General features: G+C 37.6%; 2 protein-coding genes across 2 annotated transcripts in view; one reads left to right on the plus strand and one right to left on the minus strand.

Annotated features, from left to right (window-relative positions):
* Nucleotides 1–16,779, plus strand: part of LOC115597797 (proline-rich proteoglycan 2-like) — a 114,478-nt gene that overhangs the window by 40,995 nt on the left and 56,704 nt on the right. The window lies entirely within an intron of this gene.
* On the minus strand, nt 889–2,902 carry NPVF (neuropeptide VF precursor). The gene is made up of 2 exons (XM_030444632.1): nt 2,765–2,902; nt 889–1,314 (listed from the first exon to the last, which is right to left on the minus strand). Exons 1-2 carry the CDS (start codon nt 2,900–2,902, stop codon nt 889–891), a joined length of 564 nt encoding a protein of 187 aa, XP_030300492.1.

The following is a 16,779-nucleotide window of genomic DNA, read 5'->3' on the forward strand; positions in this document are numbered from 1 at the left end:
CCAGTATTAACATAAATGTTAGAATTCATATACCTAAAAATATCAGACAAATAAAATAAAATCTGTTATAATCAGGTGAGACAGTGATATTGGAATGAAAGGAAAAAATAAATAGAAAGAACCTTGACTTCTGATATATCAGTTATCTTTCCTGGCCTGAACTTCTACTTTACACATATGTCAGTTGCAAGTCAGGGCTAGACAACTGTAACTAGGTTCCAATACACATGGACAGATAAAGCAACAGACATGAGAAGATAGAATATAATAAGAAGATACATATAATAAGGATGGTTATTGAATAGCTGGTTTAAATTATTCTAATAAAAAAAAAATTTCTGAGTTTAAAAAAAATCTTAGCTTGAATGAAAAATCAAAAATCTCAAACATTGTCTCAGTAAGGCAATCTGAAAAAAAAAAAAAAAAAAAAAAAGAAAGAAAAAAGTTTGGATGACAAAAAGCCCAGCATTTTCTTGCAATTCAACTTGGAATTTTTTAAAATTGTTTTTTTTCTTTCTTTCTTTTCCCTAATTTGCATAAATGTAGAAAACGGAAGAGTTAATTCTTGGGTAATTTTTTTTGATCACTTTAGAGTGCTGAAACAGGATATTTTAATGATTCTGAACCTTTTTTCACCAAAACTTTAAACTTTTCAGAATTAAATCTGATCTAATAAAGTGTTATCAAACCTAGTCTTGTCGTAGGAACATTTTTAGCTTTGGCTATTTGGCATCTTTTCATTAGGAAAGATTTCATATTAGATTCTCTACTGTTTCTTGTGATGAGATTTTCTGATTTGATGAATAGCAAATCTTTCTTTCAGACACATATTTAAATGCTTAGGGAATATCTATTGAGGAAGTCTGGTTGTATTTGATCATCACTAACCTATGACTTAATATGCATTTTAATATATGGTTTGAACACTTGTGTCATATTACCTGGTTCAGATTCCTGAACATCTTGAGACAGTCTGACAGGCAGTGGCTTCCCAAATTTCTGCAGCAATTTTAAAGGTGATTGATTGGAACTTTTAAAAAGTGGATATCTCCCAAGCCTCTGTGATACCTTTGGAGCACACCTAGGTATGTTCTCTCCAAAAGCTCTCCCAAATCTCAGAGGCAAATTAGCCATTGGCTTAATGCTTCTTTCTTCTGGATAATTTCTTCCAAACCTAAGAGGTAAATTAGTAACTGAATTTGGCATCCTGTTTACTGTCGGAGGGCTCATTTTAATTATATTTTTTGATCCCCAGTCTCTCATTTCTTCAAAATTGAGACTCCTCTGCTTTTCTTCCAAGGTATTGTCTTTAATCTGAAAAGAACAAAAGGAAAAGAAAGGAGAGGAGAGGAAAAGTTACTATCATTTAATAGGGCATTACTCCAGCTGCCAATCACACAGGGTGTTCAGTTTTTCATCTTCATACCTACTTAGAAAGCTGCTGAGTAACACTCTTTTTTTTTTATATCTAATGCCTTTTAGCTATATTTGCTGAACTGCATTATAATGTGTGCTAATTCCTATGGATTCTTTCATATGCAGACATTATCCTTACATTTTCAGTACACTGACCACAAGAGCAGCACACCTCCGTTACGGTATCCACAACTGTTCAAATGCTGTCAATTGGAAATATTTCTGGGCATAGGTACTGGTGCCCATGCCATCAGTGAACTGTGGGCAGGAGCCAGTGTCAGGCTGCATTTGCTAATATCACTGTTTGAAGTGGGCTGGAGGGGAAGATGCTGGGTATGATCAGTGGCTTGACACAGACCCAGCCTCTTACTCTTCTGGTCTGGATGAGCAATAGGCCAAGCTCCCTGAAGGTGAAGCTTATTTCTTCTGATGCTTGGGGCAGAGGCTTTTTACCCAATATCCTGCCAGGCTAATGGCCAGGGAAATGCATGGAATGTGGGTTTGGTGACTTTCTCAGTAGCTTCTCCAGCTACTGGGAGAGAAGGAGAATGAACCATTCTAGTTTATATTCCAGGATTAAAACATTAAATAACCAATCTCTCTGCTTGCCCCTGCATACTCCTTCCAAAGTATATATAAGACAGTGAGATGAAGACCAGAGGATTTCACTGGTATAACTGACATTGCATTTTGCTTTGAAGGATCATTATTACGCCAATGATAATAAGTCAAAAAGAGAGGTTGGCACTCATTTCCCAGGGAGTATTTGTGGGGCAGACAAGAAAAATAATACAGATGAACTGTGCAAATTTCATTTGGCATCTATTGAGACATAATAAATGTGCAGCCCTGTAAAGCTATTTTTATAGTCAATTTCCAGAGTAGAATTTTAAGACCATTAACAGTATTAGATTTAAAATGTTCTCTGTTTATAATTATTCTTTGAGTATTACAAGTATGCTTTTATTAATTTTGGATTAATAATGTATCTGTTATATTATATGTGTAAAATGCCTGACAGGAATGCTAGCTGAGGCCCCACTGTGTAAGTAAGAAACGTTTCAGAAGTCTCAACCTAATCACAAGGATGTATTGCAAGAAAATTGAAGCATGAATTGATTTGCACAGTGTGTGTGTCTGTGCATATAAATTTCCTGAAAATTCTTTCAACAAGCTTTTTTCATACTGTTAGTGCTGTAATGCAGGATACTGTGCACTGGGACTAGGAGAGGCTTTGCCAAAAAATTCAGAGTGCCCAGGATCTGACCCACAGTTCCCCCAGTAATATTCCCAGTAGATAGTAATTCCCCCAGTAACAATAACAGATAGATAGTAATACATATCTTACCTCAAAATATTTATCATTGTCTTCTCTGCTTTGCAAACTGAACTTCAATGGTTCATCTAGGCATATACTCTTCGATGTTAGAAAGACCAGTGTAGCCAAAGCAAATAGAATAAACTTTGTGGCAGAAATTACTTTCATGTTTCTCAAATTAAGCTAACTTAGAGTGCTCAGAATCTGTACAGAAAAGAAAACTGCCATCATTTTATATGATTGGAAAACAGAAAGTTTTTTTTTTCCCAATGACATCAGTGTCAAAAACTTCAATTCTTTATATTAATTAGGGAAGTAATTTGAATATATTTGAAGAATGCTGGTTATTTCTTTTGTGAGCCTTTTTAACCAACATAGCTTCTTGTTAGGGACACGCTGACTTTACAAATATTTTATTCTGGTAAAATATGTCTTAATTAGCTAAATTTTGAGACCTATAACAATAGAGACAACAGCCACAGTGTTCCATCACCAGTAGACAAAACCACCTTGTTTCTTTCTTTTGTGTCAGTGTCCTCAGAAAAGCTGCAAAGGGAAGCTTTCTGCATGTGTGTTCTTCTGCTTAAATTAACCTTTTGGACCATATAATTCTTGTTTATAGTTATGTACTAGGGACATTTAGCCCATTGAAATCAAGTGCTGTCCCTTGAAGTTGTTGATCAGGTCATAAGAGATGTTATGCATCAGTGAGATCTATTGATGTTTGTAATGTTTATGGTCTAAACAGAACATGCTAATTTGCATTCAGGCTGAATTAGGAACATGCTTTTAAAGCCTTGCCCATCAGTTAAGTTTTTAGAAATTTCAAAGGTTATGCTACATCTATATTCTGAAGGCCAAATTATCAACAGCAGTTTTTAAAAAGGCATCTGCCACTTTGCTGCATGGGGTGAAAACACTGAACTGTCTATGTGTGTATTCTGTCCCAGAAGGGGATTCAGGCTACACACTAAATGTACCTTTAAAATGCACATTGAATTGGTTGCTAGACAGGCTGGTGAACCAGCCTGCCATAGAAAAAGCATATTATGTTGTTCTTCTGTTTATTATTATTAAATGCTTGAAAGAATTGTCTAAATCTCATGTGTTAACACTTAAAACAGCCTCATAAGGTGAAAAATCTTATTTCTCATGGTAAATACTCACACACAGAAAACTGGCCTCTAGACAAGTTACGTTGCAGTTCAGCACTGAGGCTGTAAAATATCTGTTCCATCACAGCACTGGCAGAGTTGTCTTGTCCTGAAACAATATAATTTATGCTGTGGGCTGCCTGGATAGTATGGGCTGTTTATCTATTGACAGAATGTTACTGTGCTTACTCTTATGTGAAAAGTTTCCAAGTAATATCCTTTTGGAATTAAGTTAGCTGATTCTAAGGGTTTAAAGCTGTGTGGCACACATGGAGTAAATTCTGCCTTAGATTCTCCAAAACTGAGATACTGAAGGCCTTAAGTGGATTTGTATGAGAGCTGACAAGATACTCATATCTCCTTTTGGACCCATGAGAACCACAGGTTGTGTGTTGGAAACTACTCTGACAGACATGTCTGCTACTCTGCCTTGACTAAGATAACAGGAAACACTAAACCTATCACCTAATTGTTTACTAGAGCCCCTTAAGGTGAAAAAAAGAAGAAAAATAAATTTCAATGACTGATCTCCTTAGGAGAAAACATCTTTTTTCCTTCTCCCGTACTTGAATCATTATCCAATATGAGGAGGAGCAGCAAGCCCCTGTTCTCCAAGCTTGGAGCATCTTGTTCCCATTTCCCATAGATGCATGGTTCCTGTCCCCCCAGCTCCTGTAATCCCTGGGGATCATCTAGGGCAGGAGAACATTGCGTTGGGGATGTCTCTCTGAAGGTGAGGAAGGTAAATAATTTTAGAGGGAATCCCAATCTTCTTAGGAAGAGGATGGCTTGAGGGGGATGGGGAGATATTGCACAATAGCTAGTACCACAATCTCATACTTTCAGTGAACTCTGTGGCATGGTGCTGTGAGAGAGTGGCAAACAGTGAACTAGACAGAGAGTGTGCAGGATCTTGCATGGTAATTCATGTGAAATTCTTCTCTTTATCCTGTCTTCAGTTCTAGCCCACTTGCCATGATTCTCCATATTCTTTTCAGGTAAATGCTGTACCTGCATCAGGAAGGTGCTCTTCCATGAACTCTCTGAACCATGGGAGATGAGTTCATGCACCAGAAGTAATCCCATCCTTGAGTTAGGACCAGTACACTTCTGGACACTAAATGATCAGTTTGCCGTGCTAGTCAGTGGGGCTCAGACTAAGGGGTGAACCAGATGTGAAAACAGGTGTAGAGGTAACATCTGGAAGCACAGCTAAATGCTGAGGGAGCTGCTGACTACCCAGATAGTTTGCTACTGACATCTGAGGCGAACATGCCCCAGGACAGTGTGTGCCCTCCCTTCCCAGGGAGAGGGAAATCCAATTGACAGATCTGGAAGTGAGAAGGGATTAGCTTCTCCCAGATGAACTTCCCCAGGTGAAGAGGGTGTAAAAGATTCTGCTTACTTTTTATGTGACAGAAGACCATTAAATTGTTAAATAGGTGAGAATAGTATTAGTAAGCTAATTAGGAGCCTCTGTGAGAAAAGAATGCAAGTTAATCAGTCACTGGCTTTTGTGTGCAGCTTTCCCTTTTTGTTGTATGTACTATTTGCATTCATTTCCTCATTGTCTCTTTGCCATGCATAATCCTGGCCCTGTCTGACAGCAGAAAAGGTTGGGTTCAAAGATCTGGTGCTTCCTTCAGAAAAATGCAGGGAAAAGTGACATCTGATGGAAATAATCACAGTTCTGCATAGTTTCAAAGGGTGAGGCTTCCTCTTTGCATTCTGAGACTGTTCTACAAGACATTCTTTTGAAGTGGGATAGGATAGAAGGGGAGAGAAAAGATTTTAATGAGGAGTGGTGGCATGTACATAAAAAAATGGATATAAGAAGTAAGACAGCATTATCTGTCCTCAGAGTACCCTGATTGTAGCCCTCCTCCCAGAGTATGTGATTTCTTTTTTTTTTTTTTTTTTTAAGAAGACATAGGTGTGATGGGGAAGTCACAAATAGGCAAAGTTATTGCCTAATTTCTTTGGTGAAATGAGGGATTAGAAGAATACCAGTGGAGAAGACCTCTTAAAGGAGTGTATGTCCTCTTAGTGCTCTGGCAGGTCAGGGGCAGCAATTGTCTCTTTTCATCAAGGGTGAGTGTGGGCTCCTGACTCTCTGGAGCTTCATGTCAGGGGCTTCCATCTGTGGCAGCAGATGGATTTTCTAAGTTCTTTTTCTTTATGGTAACAATAAAGACAATAATGAATGCAATTCATGCACTAATATCTATCTAACATGTGGCCATTTACCATTGGGCTTTCCTTTTACCTAGCTACTGATTTATGAATCCCTCTTGATCAATGGTCTTCCAATTAACTGTGTGAAGGTATTTGCTTTCTAAATTAAATGGAATTGGCAAGATCCAAAACCTCCCTGCATTTTTGGCACAAATACAAATTCTGTTTTCCCTAGATAGAATAGGAAAATGTATTGCTGTTGTCTAGGCCCAATCAAGCTTTCTTTGACATCGTTTGTCTCCTGTGTCTGTTGATTTTCCAATCAACATAAAATGAAGTTTTCAGGTATTTTGCATGCCAAGCAGTCAGACAGTTGTACTGCCCTGTACTTTTTATGGATTTATTTGCTACTGATGGCTCTACTATATGTTTGCAGAGGGAAGATGCATTCATTGGTGCCAACAAACACTGGTGGGGAAAAGGGCTCTCTGGTCTTGAACTGCTCCAGCTTAATTCACAAAGGGTATGGTTGAGGCATATGGAGGGGAGTGGGTTCTGAGTATCGTTGATAACTTTTGATTTCGTAGCCCATTGCCCCATACTTCTTTTGTCTTGCTGTCTTACATCATTCATTAGACAAGCTAGTCAGAGTGCTTAACTATGACTCAATTTCTCTTTTGAAAATTCCCCAGATAAGTAGGATTGAGCTCTGCCTTCTATGTGTGAAACAAGCCTCACAGGCAGGGACAGTTTTAGAGAGTTTTCTTCCAAGTACATGCTACAAACTAGGACAAGGTAGTGCTGCTGCTTTTCTGTTCGTTCAGTGTTGGCAGACACAGGAAAGAGCATGGATTTGGCTTAGTGGTACAACAGTAAGGCAGATCTGATCTATGATGAGATACTGCAGTGACTTGATGTATATCTACTTTAACAATTTGACATTAAAATGTGGTTAGTAATAATGGCAAGAGTAATTCAATTTCATAAGCAGCTCAATGCACAGTAAGTTATTTGCAGTGAAAGAACAAGTTTTAATATTGTTCTTCATATACAGATGTACTGATAAATCCTTATCCATTATTAACAACATCTTGTGTGAAAATTGCATGTTATATGACTCTTGCCACCAAAAAGCCTCTGCATATTTCCATAATGATAAATTGTTCATAATATATTCATTTTGCCATTATGTATTGTGTGACCTATTCTGTGGCTCATTTTGAAGTAAGATGATTTAAAAATGTGTAACTCTTTCTTTGTCAAGCAATTCTCTTCATTTTTCACTCACTCCTGTGGCACGCAGTGGGTTGCCTGGCTTTGCTGTGCTGTGCTTTGGTGTTGGTGCAGAATCCAAGTGTATTTTCCTGGAATATATATGGCTCTAAGGAGACAGACCTTCCTTGACTGACATTGTATATGGGTATATGCCTGTAAATATTTCAGTGATCAGGAAACCAGTGAAGCTTGGTTTTCCATGACTTTATGACTGAAGAGTAAATGAGAGTGTGTATTTTCTGAGGTCCAGTAAGGATTAACCTTACTGTAGGATACCTGAGTGTCTGCCCGTTCTTTCTTGCCATGCCTGTTATCATGAAGAGGAATTTCAGCAAGACTTCCCTCTGCCAAATTCAACAGAACTTGGCTTCTAGACTTGAAAGTTATCAAGGTTGATTGAGAGGCAGACTCTTATGCACAGAGAAATAGATTAGTTTCGTCAGGAAACAAGAACTAACTGAGGAATGACTCTGCCAAATACCACAGGTATGAAACCTCAACTTCTGTACAGTTACTGTGGGCACAATGGTAATTTTTTGTCTTTACTAAGGAGGCATTACCTCAGCTTTTGGGCTTTTACAGAACAGGGAAATTTACTCTACTATGAAAGTCTCCTTCTTTGGGTACTATTGCTTGGTAAGGGAAAAACAACCCTTAAAAAACAGTCCTCTCTGATTTGCAGAGTCAGACCTTCAGCTTTAAACCAGATTTTCATCTACATGTAGCTCTGAGCTTTCCAGTTAGCTGGGTGGTAGTAAACAAAGCACAAATACATGTACATATCAAGGTACAAATAGTCTTATTTTAAGGTTAACCCCTACAAATTGATCTCCAGTGTTAGAAGGCATTTTCCCCTTAAATCGGCTGAACATAGGATATGAATGTGTAACTTCACATTTTAGCAGTTTTTCTTATTATTCTCCTTGAGCTTTTGAAGCAGCAGAACAACATGAGAGACAAAAAGCAATGAGAGGTTTGAGTCATTGTGGTAAGAAGCTGAAAACTACTTTATCTTTATGGTAAATAAGGTGTGAACAATAATTCTGGATTAGGCAGCTTCTTCAGTTAAACATCCATGTTAGTAATAAAATAAGCCTATTTTCAATAACATCTGGGATGTAAATACATTCTTCTTTTTCACTAACTACTCTTTGGAGTGTAATACTGTGCTTACCAATCTACTACAGTGTGTAGCAGCTTTAGCCCATTCTTGTCTATTAAAAATTAAACCCTTTTACCATACATTATTAAAAGTGCTTTGGTTGGCTGCAGATCAAGAAAGACTTCATCAAGTCTTAGAAGAATGAGAAATCTGATTAAATCTAGGGTCCAGAGGCAGCAATGGAATGTGCACAAAAAAAAAACCTACAACATTAAATTATGTCTTAAAAACTCCTGCAGGATTTCAAAAAATCATTAGAAGCTTTTACTGACGTTAACTCTTAACCAAGGGACTCTTAATAGATTCATTATTCCATGTGCCTCCTTCCCTTTTTCACCTGGGAACCTGTGTTATTTGTAGATACAGATCCCTTCATTCTTTGTTCTCCCCTTTTTCAGAATGACTTTTTTTTTTTTTTTTTTTTTTTTTTTAGAAAACTTCTTTAATAGTTCCCCTGTGCTGAGGAGCATGAAGACTGTAGTATTTATTAGCGTGACTGTGGGTTGCAGGATCTGATTTTCACTTTAGGAAAAAATGTAAGCAGTTTAGGAGAGGAAAAAAATTAAAGGAAAACACCTACTTGTCTTCGATGGAGTAACAGGCTGCAAGCATTTTATGGACAAAACTGGAGAAGGCGGTCCAACTTATTTGAAATAAAGCATCTCTCTTTTTTTTTTTTTTTTTTTTTTCTTTTCCCTTCTTAATGTAGCATTTTTAAGGGAGAAAAGGAGAGAAAAAGCTCTTCTTTTAATCACAGATGTTTTATGATAGTGACATTAGATAGCATCCTGGAAAGGGAAGTAGCATTTTACTGGGATGGACTGAACTTTGCATGTGGTGATGAAGAAGCTCCCTGTGCCATCACTGAACTTTGAGCTGAGTTCTAGCCATGAGTGCTGTGTAACATCTCTTTACATTGTGGAAAAAGGACAGGGAATATCAAGTAGCTCAGCAACCACCCCAGTACCATGGTTCATGACTAGGAGTTATTTTTAATGCTTGCATAGAAATAATTCACAATTCTAGCTCAATCCACCACCATAAGCATGAGGAGAGGTGAACAGAAGTTCTGTTCCATTTCAGGCATGAATCTCTCTTGTCGAGGTCAGGGCTGTGAGGTCAGCACTGAGAGGACAAATCTGTCACCTGAATACAGAATGAAAGATACCATTTTCATCTGAAAGGAACCATAGGAAAAAAAACAGGATTACTCAAGTTCAATTACTGTGCTGATTTGGTGCCCATATATACTGAAACAGCTGTGTGCAACCTTACTTTGTTTTGAAATAGATGATTTCAACACTGTTTCCCAATCTGTCCCTAATTTATGTGTAAAGAACATTTATTGATCTTGCCAGGAGTTACGAGTAGTGCTTAATATTTCTGGGATGGGCTGGCAGTGGCTTGGGAAGGTCCCTTTTTTAGTTCTTGATATATTGGCTCAGGCATAAGATAAACATGTACTGGAGGAAGTTTTAGTAGGACACTGCTCCTCAAAATCTTTATTAGATGCCAACTCAGTTTGTTTTCTGCTTTGTTCCCTGAACCCAGCATAGATTTTCTTAGAGACCAAATCTAAGAGTTTTAGTCCCTTGTAATTGCTGCATTGTAAGGGAAGAGCTAAGAGCTATGTCTGCAATGGAAGAGAGTACGAGACAGGAGTGAAGAAAATCAGACCTGGATGGTCTGTTCAGGGCATTGATCCAATGCTCAGTTGCTTGCTCTGTAAAGTGTAAGAACTAAGTAAATTTTGAGTTATAGGGCTGTAATTCCATCACTGGATTGTGATGACTGTATAAGGCCACTTGAGCTTTGCTCTTATATTTTATGATATCACCACAACCCCCTGGTGGATTTACAGCCCTGTAACTTTTTACTGTAGTGAGCTGTTTATTTTTCTATTTACAACTGTACATCACTGGAGATACTGAGAACAGTCACCTAGTTCCATCATATATGTCCTATACTCTTCCGTTTGTTTTCATAGAAAAAAATCAAGCCAGTTCTTTAGGAGCAGGCTGCAGAGGCTGGGGGAGAGGGAACAAGCTCCTTTTCTGCCTCTCTCAGTCTCTTTAAAGACAGTTTAATTTAGCAGCCAGTTGTCCAGATGCAGGAAGGCAGTTTCACATCTCTGTATGACAAGCAGCTGTATGACTCCTGCTTTCCCATATTTTTTGTGAATCTTTTTTGCCCCCCTGCTGCACCTTTATATGTCAATTTAAGTTCATCTCACCAGTCTTTCACACAAGATGTCACTGCTGAGGGGAGGTCATCATCTTGCATTTCAGGCAGACACCAAGCCTGAACAACAGACAGATCTCGGGCTCAATCCCACCCTATTGCTGTGCTATGGATTTTGGTTCAGAACAGATGGACATAACTGTTAATTTGATTCTCTATGAGTGAGGTAATCACAGCAAAAGGGGATGAGCACAGTAGGCAGCTAATTTAAGTGTTATGTGCTAGGCTGCTGTAGCGTCACAGCAGGTAACTGTGGCAATTACTTAGTGCAAATAAATAAATATAAGCATCTAACAATCAGCTCAGTTGGACAATCTACCCGTTGCACCTCGAGCACTTAGAGCAGAGGCATCACAGACTTCACAGCAGTGCTGGGGACCTGCTTAGTAGAGTTAAAAGCATTTGAATAGAGAGATAGGGGATGCCCCAAAACTTTTGATTTTGATGGAAGTAGCTGACCTTGGCATTTAGAAAAAATCGCTGTCTGTACTAGCATCTTTCGGTACAACTTCCAGTGATTTTACTACAGCTACAAAAGTAAGCCTGTGGCCAAGAGGAACTGAACCTCTGACTCCAAATGCAGACCAGTGGGTCTATAACAGGCATGTCTGCAGGACTCTGATTTTAGATGAATGCAAGTTATTGGAAAGCAGTGTTATTATGAATATACAATTCTAATCCAGAAGATTACCACTGCAGGGTCACATGTGGGGAATTTTTTGTTTGATATAGTCGTAAACGGCAAGATGCTGGATGTGATTATGCTAAAAAAGTCTATTTTTATACCTTCTTTTCCAAGACATCTAAAATAGATAGGATATTTGCTTAGGATAAAAGCCTACATATACGCCTTCTTTACAATAAATCTATTGATTTAGAGTATAAATTAATATTTCCAGGGTGTATTCTTAATTAAACTCTACTTAAAACCCCAAGATACCTAGAGATTAACAAGTGGGTTTTAGCTAGTGCCCTCCTAAGCACTGGTCAATGCAACACATCCTGAAATTTCAGGTGAAGCACTTTTTATCACATTTTTGTCCACTCTTCCTAGGTTAGACCATGGTAGGGCCTAAAACAGCTCAGTATTTTCTAGATTTCACTTGTGTGCACACCTTCATTATTGGTAAAATATCCAAATGAGATTATTACATGATTTGGTAATTATTCTTCCTTTAGGGACACAGTGCTGTATGCAAATAAAAAGAAACAGAAAAACAACTCTAAAGGATTTATTCAGCAGTCTCTCAATTTAACCACATGGGGGCATGAGATATTTATCTAAGAGAGTTTTTTAGGAACATGGTTGGAAAATATATGATGATAGGAAGCTGTACTGGTAAACTGGGATCAGAACTGTCACTTGCTTTTTTAGCTCTTTGTTTGCAATCAAAAATACTTAGTAAAAATCATTGTGACACTAACCTAAAGTATAGTAACAAATAAGAATATGAGAATATATTAAAAAAAAGCCTTTAAGTATCCCCATTAGTTAACCTAGCCTTTAAATACATTGTTATGATGCTGTTTTGGTGCCTCTGTAAACAAAATCTGAATTCTTCCACACAACCTGCAGACTTCGCTAAATAACCTAGCATAGCAGTCTGGATATGGAGAAAATCCATTTCATTAATTACCTAGATAACATTGATTTTTGTCATTCACTTGCAAGATGAGTGATATGCATTATACATTTTAGCCCAGATCCAGAAAGCACATAAAATCATAGTTAATGATGTTAATTGCTTGAGTAGTTCTCCTTGAGCACATGCCTTAAGCTGAGTACATATTGAAGTGCATTCCAACACAGAGAAAGTGGCACAATCAAACCTTTAATTAGTTTTAAAATTGAATTCAAAATGCAATGCAATTCTTTGCACTTTACATTGAAACGAATGCATGCTTTGAGGCTCTCTTGGGACAGAGATGACTAAACCTATTTATCCACTTTGCTTTCCAAAGGGAATGAATGCTCATTGTTCTCTGCTGTTGTTCTCCCCTAAATTTATTCATTTATTTTGCTCAGTCAACTGATTTGTTTACAGCAGAATATTTATATGAATATTTCCAAGTCGGTTATTTTGCAGACTTTTAAATTTATAATTCACGCATTTTATTGGTATTTAGGAGGGTGAAATATTTTTACTTCTGCTTCTGTGGTTTTAAATCAAAGCAAAACCAAGAAGCAGTAACACCAAGTAAATAAATGTTCACAGTACCTGAAAGCTTGTTTCTTTTCAAAAGAAACTGAAAATCAGGATTTTGTGCTGCACATTTCTGATCCAAATATTTAATGCTCACAAAGCTCAAAGGAACTATAAATTCAGGTCTTGTAGTTGTGATCTTTCCACTCTGCAGTTTTTGATGTGTACCTTTGACATACTGATCTCAGGCCAAACAAGATTACTGTACACAGGTGAATTCTAAGTCTCGGCAGCACTGTCCTCCTCTTCCTCTCAGAAAGAGGCTGAGAAAAATACTTATAAATTCAGTTTGTACTTCACTAAAACTTCAAGTACTTTGATTTTCCTCTGTGGTATAAACCCATCCTTGTGGTAAATACATTTCTACAGGGGGTCTTAATAATGCCCAGAGTCATGGCTGACAGAGGCCAAACTATTTTGGAATGTCATATAGTTTGCACAGCAGAATTTGTACTTGAACTAGAAGACTACAGCTGTTGGGTATTTTTTCCTAAGCTATGAAATCTTTTTGTTGCAATGCCTAGGCTAAAATCATTCTGTTTGCTCCAACAATCTTGACATCTTACATTTTTAAGTGCTTGCCTGAAAATCCTTCCCACCAAATGCAAAAATAACTTGACACTGTTGATCCATGACAAAGAAACTCACGTGTCTCTTGCCTGTGTTCTCACTCACAGAACAAGAGAATGAGACCACATTGCAGCCTTACCCTGGCAAAATGCCCATTGGCAATAAGGGTACACTTTCTGTCCCCAGAATAAAATCTGTAGTGGGTTTGACTGCATGTCTTTTATGTTCCCTAATACATCTGTATAAGCTCATCTATCTGCAGTCTAAAATGGATGAGGCAATGAACACGGTGTCAGATACTGTTTTCCGGTAAGTTTTTCTGATCCAGTAATGCATTAAATATATTTGAATTTACAATTCACATAACTTTTTATGAAACACTATTAAGCCAGTTTGGTTGATAACCACTGTAATCTTTTTAGTAAGTTGCAGCACAGTGAGGTCACTATTCCTGGATGTGGTTTGCTGTGTCATCCACTATATGCTGCTGCTGGGACATGTTAGTTGATTTGGTTTTGTTGAGGGGTTTTTTGTTTGGGTTGTGTTTTGTTTTTTTAAAAGATTGCTTGTTCTTAAACAGAGAACTGATTAGAGTCAATGATTTAATATTGCTCAAAACAATGAAATCTTGGGAAAGGATCAAACAGTCCCTCTTAAGTTGGCTACCACCTTTCTGACTTCATATTGTTTTTAAATGAAACATCTGACACATTCTCCAGCTGGGATGTTATTTTGTTCCTCTTGATAAACTAATTCAAAATTTGCTGAAAAACAAGCTGAATGGAATAGAGATTTTATGTTTTTTTTCCATAGACATCTGGAGCATTCTTTCAAAGCTGATGTGATCTTTCATCTGGACAAGAAAAGCTTTGATCCTAACTCTAAGATCCCCCCTATCTCCCAGTTAATTGGTGCTAGTGAGGTAGGCTTGACAGTCCCTAATGCAGTCTCTGGAATGCCTTACTGTGTTAAGACCTGTCTGTTGTGGCTCAGTCAGCTCGAAGACATCAGCTTTCTCTCATTTGACTTCTGGCCCACTGGGGATGGTTACAGGTTTTTTTTGCTTTCATTATTTTCTCATGCAAAACCATTGAATGCCAACAAAGACAAAGACTTCTGAAACTGAGCAAAATCAACTTCTTAAAGACATCCCCTGTAAGCTTTGGCTTTCATAAAAAGTAAGAAATAAGAGATGGAGAAGGGAGGGTTGCATTAAAAATTGGCCACTTGAGGGGGAGATCATGTCTGTTCCTGTAATTAGTTGTATCTTTGCTCCTACCACATGTACATTAATTACATATTGTGCACATTAAAGAAATAATATCTAAAAAATTGCACATTTTAAAATCAAAATTTTAGTGTGATGAATTTAAACAAAATCTGTGCCCTTCCTTAATAGTAGGACACAGCAGAGTAAAGGAAGTCTGATCTGCTCCACCCTGTTGCAGTTGGCCTTGAGGAAAATAATTTGGCAAAGAGATTGTGCTGTGTGGGGCTTTTTCTCAAGCTCCTATGAAAATGTAGACTGCATATAGTGAATGAACAGAGATATTATCAGAATAAGAGCTGAGACAGGAAAGGAATATATAAAATTAAAAACATATAAAAAAATATAAGAAATATATAAAATTAATTCTCTGTAGGCACTACAAAATCCTTGTCACATATCCTTGAGGTCACACTGCAACTGCATGTTCCTGGACCTAGAATTCAAGGAATAGTACACCTAAGGAGCAAAAACCATATAGCTCTTAAAATTTCCTGGGTGAGTAGTCCAAGTTTCTACAGCTGAAAATCTTCAGGGTTTGTAATCCATCCCTTTTCTAATGGAACTAATTCTTATCTCAGACAGTCCAACAATCATAATTCTTGGGTAATCTTTTGAAAAACTATGTTCCTGTATGTGTATCAATTTTTCCTTACAACAGTGATTAGTCTCTTTAAAATATATTACACTTTCCTTAGACCCTGCTCACTCTATACCTTTGCAACTACAGCAAAGCAATCACTTCACCAGAAAATGAAATTGTTTCATTAGCCTCTGAGATGGTGAGAATCAACACCTCCTGAAAGAAAAACATAGGTGGAAAGGATTGTTAAGTTGGTGATTCAGTCAGATACTGTCAGAACATATCAGCTGTCATATTCCTGAAGGCTGTGACAATTTGCTGGCTACTTAAGGTACAGGAAACAATACGATAGAGAACACCTCTTCCCATTTAAGTATCATGCTGAGTTGCAGTATTGCTTTGGTTGATGGCAGACAGTTCCCCAAAGTGAAATATATTGACAAATTCCATTACTGAAAACAGCCTTTTACTCCACAGTATCTCAGCATTACAGAACTACATTTTGGAAAGGGTGTAGGATCTTTGTGGTATGTTTACTGGCTGTTAAGCTAAGGGATAGGCTTACTCATGGCCCTGAAATTTCATCATGAAAGCATGTGTGAATTTTACTATTGAAAATATTAAAGATGAAACTAGAGATTGCTTATCCTCTAGGTGGAAAAAACACAAAGCAAAACCCATAATTAGCTGATATATTTGTGAAACTATGTGACAGCTATAACCCCACAGCTCTTATTGATCTCAGCAGTTAGGTCTTTAATATTGATTAGAAACTGATATACCACTGACATACACATATCCATTTCTCTCAGAATATATGTCTCGTATTTTTTTCTCTAGGTTCATCTGTAGAGCAAAGATCTTAGAGTCCAATGAGCTACTCAATAGTGGTTCTACATCTCACAATTTTTCTTTAGTGCAGCTTCTTCCAAAAAGTTAATGGAGAGGTGGTGCCTTTGAACTACAGCGGGCATATATATTTGCAGATTATAAGGTTGGAGTGTAGGTAGGAAACTCTGTTTTTGGGGAGAAAAAAAAGAAAAAAAATTAAATAAAGCTGTAAAAATAATTTTTCAAGATGGACCCATCCCTTTGTCTGTCCCTTCTCCCCCCTCCCCACCTTGTAAATAATAAAGAGAAGCCAGCATGTATGTGAAGACACTGACATATGATTGCTTTTGCTAATCAGGGCTAAGACAGAAGACTGTAAAAAGAGGTGTTTCTCTCTGCTTAGCAAAGAAGAAATATGTAAGGATCAAACCTCTTCTTACAAGTACTGTATAAATCCCCAAGTTTAAAATATCTGTGACAAATTCATCAGTGGACATGGAGACTGGTCAAGTGTGAGTGACTTGCAGGTTTTGATGAGATGGGAAGAGAGGTATAGTTCCAGTGTCTAAATGCTAGGAAGGTC

This window comes from Calypte anna, chromosome 2 (assembly GCF_003957555.1).
Source record: "Calypte anna isolate BGI_N300 chromosome 2, bCalAnn1_v1.p, whole genome shotgun sequence".
Lineage (NCBI taxonomy): Eukaryota > Metazoa > Chordata > Aves > Apodiformes > Trochilidae > Calypte > Calypte anna.

What these genes read in the sequence shown, in the direction of transcription:
- NPVF (XM_030444632.1), bottom strand. Translation starts at nt 2,902, where the DNA reads ATGAAAGTAATTTCTGCCACAAAGTTTATTCTATTTGCTTTGGCTACA. An exon ending in ACAATGATAAATATTTTGAG is followed by an intron (nt 1,315 to 2,764) that starts GTAAGATATGTA and finishes TGTTCTTTTCAG; the next exon opens with ATTAAAGACAATACCTTGGA.